Source organism: Rutilus rutilus (genome assembly GCF_951802725.1).
Source record: "Rutilus rutilus genome assembly, chromosome: 16".
Lineage (NCBI taxonomy): Eukaryota > Metazoa > Chordata > Actinopteri > Cypriniformes > Leuciscidae > Rutilus > Rutilus rutilus.
Genome location: NC_140224.1, coordinates 29873362 through 29881740, shown reverse-complemented (window position 1 = coordinate 29881740; position 8379 = coordinate 29873362). Strand labels below are relative to the sequence as shown.

The 8379-nt window shown below is 37.0% G+C and overlaps 1 protein-coding gene across 1 annotated transcript in view; it reads left to right on the top strand.

Annotated features, from left to right (window-relative positions):
• The first annotated feature begins 2165 nt into the window (after window positions 1–2165).
• aatkb (apoptosis-associated tyrosine kinase b) overlaps window positions 2166–8379 on the top strand; it is a 51479-nt gene continuing 45265 nt past the window's right edge. The window contains exon 1 of the mRNA XM_084435054.1: window positions 2166–2669. Coding sequence (XP_084291180.1) covers window positions 2588–2669 — 82 coding nt within the window. The 5' untranslated portion in view covers window positions 2166–2587. The remainder of the gene's footprint in view (window positions 2670–8379) is intronic.

Here is an 8379-nt window from a genome sequence, read left to right as displayed (position 1 = left end):
GGACCCCAAACCACATTTTTTCCAGGCGCTACTGTCAAACTGGGACACCTTTATTGGCAAACTGGGACACTTCAAACACATTAAATTGTTATTCAAATGTAGGCCCAATGAATTAAATAAACAATAACAATATAAACAACAACAACAAAAATAATAAAAATCACTTTTTTTAAGGAGGGGTGCAGTTTCTTTCCACCCCTCCCTCCCTCCCTCGCCTGTCCACAATATTTTGTATTGGGTTTAGCTTATTTCATATAAATTTAAAAAACAGAAATCTTCATACACATTTCTTCTTATAGGCTAATTTTATTCCACACAGGCTAAGTTTCATTTCTTTTTGTTGAATTTTTTTTTTTGCAAATATTGCAAATGTCCCAGCCATCCAAGCTTGTACCCTCCATCTTTCTTGGTTTTTTTTTTTTTTTTGGAATTGGCATTGGCATTGTTTTTTAAAATCAGTTTACAATCTTTGTTGAAATATCTAGATAGCTAACTAAATTGAGGGGCATACAAAAAGGGAACTCAATTCCCCCATTAGAATGACATAAATGGCTGTCCCAGTTTGCCAGTAATACCCTGTCCCAGTTTAACAATACGCTATTGGCAAACTGGGACAGTGTCAAAATCACATAAAAAAAAAAAAAAAAAAAAAAAGATTCATATGAATGTGATTTGTACAAATTCTGATTCACCATTACATCCTATAACAAAATATATAACAATTACAAATGATCCATGAGTGTTTTAGTTTTTATAATCTTAACATTATTCACCTCAGAATGCTATGTCATTTTACTTTACCATCACAGTTCACTGTAAGGTTGTTGAATATGGTGTGCCACACCCCCGGAAGTGACGTCATAGCCACAGAATCTATATTTTTTTATTACATACTTGCTTATGATGAGCTCAGTGGTGATTTTTTGTAATGGAATCATTTACATGTAAAGATAGAAATTAAGAAGCTTAACTGTCCCACTTTACCCATTGTCCTACTTTGCCAGTATTCACCCTATTGTATTCCTGTGATGGCAAAGCTAAATTTTCAGCACCATTACATCATATCCAGTCTTTAGTGTCACATGATTCTTCGGAAATCATTCTAATATGATGATTTGCTCCTCAAGAAACATGTTTACTATTATCAATGATAAAAATTGTTATGCTGCACAATATTTTTGTGTAAAACAGTGATACATTTTTTTCAGGATTTTTTATTAAGTTTAAAATAACAGTAGCCTATTTATTTGAAATGGAAATCTGTCTAAACAATTGAATGCATCCTTACTGAATAAAACTATCATTCATCTTACTAACTCCAAACTTTTAATGGACTTATATGTATGTATTATTAATTGAAAGCCCCCTTTTTCCTTCTTTCTGTTTCTAATGGAATTTGCTGGTGAAGGAAAAGCAACCAACAAATATAAAAGTTTCTGTTTTTCACCTGCAGGCAGAGGCATATTTCAGCAGGGCGTCTGAGTTAGAGAAAAGTGTGAGACTGAGAGAAGAGAAAAAAGGTGCTTTTAACATTCATCTCAGCGCTATATGAACACGCTCGCCATTCACAGTGTTTCCATGGCAACCCTGACAGTGCATGTTGTCTCAGACAAACAGAATGCTTGACATTATGACTCTAGCCTCTGAACCAGCTTCCATTTAGGACAACGAAACAAAGTATAATGTGTTCATTAGTCTTTAGATTTGGGAACTGTTCTTTTGAAGGCAAATCCTACTGGACTGCTGAAGTATATTTACTTTGATGAGAAAGCATTTTATCTTGTGCTATACTTAGTTCAAGACCCTGTGCCTTTGCTCTTTCATAGATCTCTATTGTGCTTTTCAAGGGCACATTTCTATTCATCTTTTAAAGTAGTTCATCCAGTCAGTGCTCTAAGTCGAAGATATTGCCTACGTTTTATAATAAGCAATGATGCAAGAATCCAGCTGTTTCCACTCTCAGCAACATAAAAGTTGTGAACCATAAAACAGTTCCGCGAATTGTAATGTAGCCTACCAAAATATATAGGCTATATATATATTTCGACACTCAAGTCTAGTCAATTTTGATCGTGTACGTTAAGTATTAGCGTCAGTCACAACTGTGCGCAATCTCCTCCCCTCCGCGGATTCCCGCAGAATCAGTCAGGAATCGCTATTAGCAAGATGGCGCTGTGTCTTTCAGCACTGAACAGCTCCCATCAGGCTTATTAACAAACAGCTCAATTGGGCTCAAAACATTCGAAGGAAACGAATGGCAGAATTTGTCTCGGGTTTTCTTCTCCAGTCGGACACATAAAGGAATGCTCCACAGGGCGCGCGCGTTGTTTGGTGCAGAGAAGCAGAAGAAGCAACCGCAGAGACCCTCTCCTTGAAAATGACCAGAGAAGATTCAAATGAACACGGCAATGGCTTGCGATGAAAAAACACATCCATAATGGACTGCATAACTAGTGGATTTGTCCGGCTATTCCCCTATTCTAGCTCTATAACATGGAGGAGCGAGGGAATGACCTGTTTGACCAGAAAATAAACTCTTTATTTTAACATCAGAGACATCGTTGCTGGACTTCACGTTATCTTCAGCATGTTAGGCACTGTAACACTGCTGATCATGTCTGCGTCGTTTTTCAACCCTAGTTTTGCGCTGAGCTCTCATTTTGACTCAGGTAGGCTTTTTTCATGTTTGTTGTATTACTGTAACTACGTTTTGTACTTGTGCCACATTGCATTCTGTAAAAACCGTTTCTGTGGAGATGCGCAAAATGCTCGTCTCAGCAGCACATGAAGGGCTGCTGGAATGAGATCTTCTAAAAGAAGCGTTTTGAATGAATGTTTATTGCAGTTGTACACGGAAAACTCGTAATCTGAGAATGTCATTGATTTTTAATGATCGTTTTGTATACTGATATTGTATACTTATTTCAGAGCATAAGCCATATAGGCAAAGGCAAACAAAATGACTCAATCTGTCTCCCAGCACGTCCACTGATTCACATGCCAGAGGTGGAGGTGTAAGACTGGGAGATTGATGCACAGGTAGCCAATTCTGATTGAACAAGCAGGACACTGTCAACCTCAAGGAAGGTGTGTGTGTGTGTGTGTGTGTGTGTAGTGAGTGAAATTAAGAATATGATGACTGATAATGGGGAAGAGTAATCTTTGTGTCATGACAAGGTCAGATAATGGAATTAATGAGTTGTTTTAGACAAGTAGCCTACACACTGATGTAGAATCATATTTAAAATTACACTTACATACAATTAAAGATGTGCATGAAGCATCTCTGCAGGGCACTGGTCAGCTTTTTCTGTAGCAGTTGCAGCACACTTTCAGAAACCCTCCCCCTTCCCCATGCAGCTCCACATATATATCTGCTATGGGTTATTCATAATTTAGGCTATATTACAGCAGCATGTCATTTATACTGTATATTGGCAGCAAGTACTAGCTCTGCAGCAGCAGCTGATCTATTACACCAAGACCAAACCATATTAACATTGTCCAATTTCCATTACCATGCCAAACACTCTGTTATTTTTTTATTTACACGCTTTGGTTGCTTCAGATGAGAAAGTTCATATTAAGTTATTGCTTAATTGTATTGGAAAAATATACAGTGCAGATATACAGAGCAGATGATGGTAAATGCTAATCATCCTTAAGTGTCCCGCTTTAACAATTACGCACTTCACACTGCTTTTTTAATTGAAATAAAATACATAATAATAATATCTGTAAATAAATTCTTAGCTGGCACTCATTGAAGCTCCTCTACAAACCCTGATGTTGTCCCAAACCTTTATTTATTTGATTTATTTATGAAGAATCTTCGGAAAAAGAAGTTGTCCATGAAACAAAAAGCATCATAGGAGAGTTGCATTATAATCCAATTCTCCTGAAACCATTCAATAGTTTTGTGAGAAACAAACCTAAATTATTATTTATTTTTTTATTGCTGAAAATCTTGCCCTCCATTTGCTGTCAAATCAATTACTGTCTGTAGAGGCATAGGATAAGGCTGGACATCAATGTTGTTCGGTCCCGAGACATTTGATGTCATTGACGTCCAATCTGACGCATCTAAAGGCACCATATTTGTTCTCCACACAAAGCTATTTCACTGGATCAAAAACCAACAGCATATGTGTTTGGAACAACATGAGGTCGTGTAAATGATGCAATTTTGGGGTGAGCTACCTCTTTAAAGCCTCCCTATTGTGTGAAAATGAGCCATCATGTGGGTTGTTGCCAATGGTGAATGGTATTCCCTCCCTTCTATATTAGGACTAGGTTTGTTGCCTCCTCACATGGTTCCTATGGTTACCAAAATGGTCTGCAGATCCGGAGTGATTCCATTTCTCTTTTTTTAATTTTTACAGTACCTTTTATGAGATGTCCTATTCTTAACTCTATCAAACCCCTTTTCCAGTATTCTTCAAAGTCTCCATTAACTTTCACAAATTGGAATTTCCATGTTTTACAATTTTACATTTTACATTTGGAGTCGCAGACCTCTTCCCCTCCTCCGCATTTAATTATGTCCGTCAATGGTGATGAAGAGGGGAACAAGCTCTATCTGTCAAAGTGATGAATGGAAGCAGGACTCATTCTGGAGAGGCTATATGATTAGAGGGAGATAAAGGAAAAAAATCTGCTCCCGTAGTCCTGCTGGGCTTATTTTAGACCAGGGTACTGAAGCCTGATTCAAATTGATTCATTCGTATTGAATCTTTGCGACATACTTGTAGACTATCTGTCTTTACAATAAATGCAATGCTTTTTTGTGTTAAGCCTCTGGTGCTCCTCGCGTGGCGGTCAAAAAATGACCAAATGTTTTTTTTATTACAATTAAATGAATGTACTATATTTTAGTCCGATAATGTTTTTTATTTAATATTTTGTATTTTTAGGGTATTTCATGGTAGTAAATTATATTTATGGAATCGTTATGATCCATGTATTACCTGTTAATCACTTTTTGAATATAGACCTGAAAATTAAATTTCCTTAACTTAAACATTGTAAATCTTGAATGATTTGGATCACAGACTAAAGTTTGGTCTATTTTTAAAGAAGAAACTTGGCAGATTATGGCTGAATTGAAAGTTTAAAAAATGAAACTAAAAGAGTCATAGAAGTTTGAGTTCGGGTTAAATGTTATTTAAAAATGTATATTTTCCAAAAGAAGTCTTACTCTAAAACTGTTGGAAAATCAAAGCCACAATTTTTAAAAAGTGAACTTTCGGTAAGATTTAGTTTGGGCGCAGTACCAAACATTTCCACTAGATGAATTTAGCTTCCCATTCGTTTCCAATGTAAACAGTACAAATGTGACTTTTTTTTCAGGACCACTTAACCTTTTTGAATCATGTACAGGATATTTAATTTGTGTTCACATAGCAAGTGCCAAAACCTTTACCAAGTTTTGTACCATTATTATGAAGTAAATAAAATAAAAATATATAAAAAATGACCGAAAAGGGGTTAAAATGTATTTTAACACCAGAGGGTTAAAAATGTATATGCTGTCACACTGCAGTCTGAAATTTAAGGACAAAGTCTGGGAAGAAGTCTTCTTTCACCTCATCATTGGCATTTTAATTGTTTTACATGAAGGTGAATGACTCACAATGACTAAGTAAGTCAACAGTTTTGACCATGAATCATGATGATGCAGCACCGAGCATCATTACTGCTTGATCATCTTAATGGATTCTAAAATAAGTGGCTGTTAAGAATGCTACCATGATTTAAAAAATAAAACAGCATGGCTCTAGTTGGACAGTTGTTCCTGAGAGTATGTTGAGATTTACTACGACTTATCAGTAATATAAAAAATGAAACGATGGAGAGGCTTGGCTATTGTAATGATGACATCATCTTTCTGGAAGCAGTGTTTGTTGGGTAATTGCTGGTGATGTTGGCGGCCATCCCATGCCAGCCTCCAGAGCTCATGTTTCCTGACCGCCAGACAATCAGACTGTCCTGTAGCACTGGGCTCTTCCTGAAAGACCAATTGCTGTTTATTCCCTGCCTGTGTTTATTACCCCGACCAGAGACAGAAGGATCGGTAAGAAAACGTTACAATGGATTATATATGCAAGTTGATATATGCTAGTGGAGAAAAGGAAAAAGGTGAAATTTGACATTGACCATAATGAGATTTTGTGAACATCGACAAATTCCTCAAACCGTCCGAAAGAGTGTTTAGAATGTGGCTGAGATTGAGAAGAGAGGCTTATTCGTGCTCAATTGTGCTTATGAAAGATGTAGGATGCTCAAGTGACGGTGAAATGGCTTCGGGTGTAATGTAAACAAGTTGGGATAGGTCAGTGGGTGGTGCGTGGCGCTTTGCTTTACTGTAAATGCAGTTTTGATGTATTTCAGGTTGACTTAATTATTTGGTACAGAATGTTCTTGAAAGAAGACTCTTATGCCGTACAAGGCTGCATTTATTTGATCAAGAATATGGTAAAAATGGTAATATTATGAAATATTAGTACGATTAAAAATAACTTTGGTCTTATTTAATATGTTTTCAATTATTCTTGTGATGGCAAAGCTGAATTTTCAGCATCATTACTCCAGTCTTCAGTGTCACATGATTTTAATATGCTGATTTGCTGCTCAAGAAACATTTCTTATTATTATTATCAGTGTTGAAAACAGTTCTGCTGCTTACTATTTTTGTGGAAACCGAGGATTCTTTGACTAAAAAGTTCAAAAGAACAGCATTTATTTGAAAATGTTTTTAAAATCAATTTAATGCATTCTTGCTGAATAAAATTCACCCTCGGGTGTTCAGAATTCAGGTCTGGGTTTTGTGCAGAAGTGTGTTGTGTTGCTGAAACACTAGATGTATGCCTCATTTTTCTCAAAATGTTGGTTTAAGGATATTGCATGGCTGTTTGCTTGATTTTATGTGCCTGTTAGTTATGCATGTAGCTGAAAAAGCCAACGCTGTTAATTATAAGGGGGTGTCCACATGCTTTACCAAGCTTTCATTTGCTCTCATCAGTTCTATTTTAAATACAGCTCTCCACACCTACTCGTTGGCTCCAAGCTCAGTCATTTGTTCCTTCAGGTTCAGTTACAAACAAGCTCTCATGATTGTTGCTAATGGCCTGTGGCAATGCTGCAGAACTACTTTGAGCATGTGAACTCGTGTGTCTGCGTGTGTTTTTGGAGCGAGGAAATAGGAGTATTTTGCAGTGCAGGAGATGGAGGAAGATAATCGATCCTGATTGAAAGCAAGAGGCTAGAGCAGTTAGAAAAGGGCTCCCTCCCCCCGAAAAATGGCATCCATTAATGGATGCCACTCCTGCATGGAGTCTGAATGATACTATTTTCTTGCTCTTTATATTGAACTCTTTATTGATTAAGAATCATCATAATTGATATGATTGCACCCAACAGTTGACAGTCTATGCCAGTCCAGTGCAACACTATATTTCAAACGGTAATTAAAAATAAGAGGTATATGTTTGCCTTGACTCGGACTCAATGAAGAGTTTTCTAATCTTTGCGTGTGTCTGCGTGTGTGTGTTGCCTGTAAATTTGAATGCTTTTCCTGCACTATCAAACTATATTATCAAATCTTTGAGAAAACAAGGCCAAGTGTAAGACTATTTCAGGGACCTGCAATAATGCCCCGAGTGGAGCTATTCAGTGTAAGAGAAAAGGAGGATGGTGACCTAGAACAGCACTGAAGTACCCAAGGTTTTTTTTTTTTTTTTTTTTCTTGATGAGATGCAGTATAATCATAGCAGGAAAAAACTATATAATTAATATATACACAAATAAATAAATAACTACTGTATGTATGTGCAGGCGGCATCCCACTAAACAATTTTGAATGCCATTTTTATGCACAGAACATTAAAAGGGCTTTGCAAATCCCTTATGTATTTAAGGGGATTATTTCTGTTATCTATGTTTAAGGCAGATGATGCTACAACTTATATACTTCAGTGATGAAACTGGCAGCTGTTTTGCAAACATATTAAACGAATCCCTCTAGATGGGTCATGACCCCCTGTAACCACCTCCTGACATCGCAGCAGTAAAGGGCTGATGGCCCTCAGTGTCTGGTTGAGAGAAGTTGCTCGCCGTCACACTCACTGCAGGCTGCAGTGACCCAGAAAATACAGATGGATTGCACAGCAAAATCACTCACTCAATAGAACAAAATGCTGAAAGGGCATACTGTTGAGATGAGGCATTTGACTGTAGGAGTAGCATGTAAAAAATGACAAAGAATTGGCTTGTTTTAAATCTTGGTTCGAGTCGAGATGGTACCGTGGTGCTCTATACCTTGTGTATTAAACTATGTAGCAGACTTTTAATGCCCTTTACTTCTGTATCAGCACCATGGAG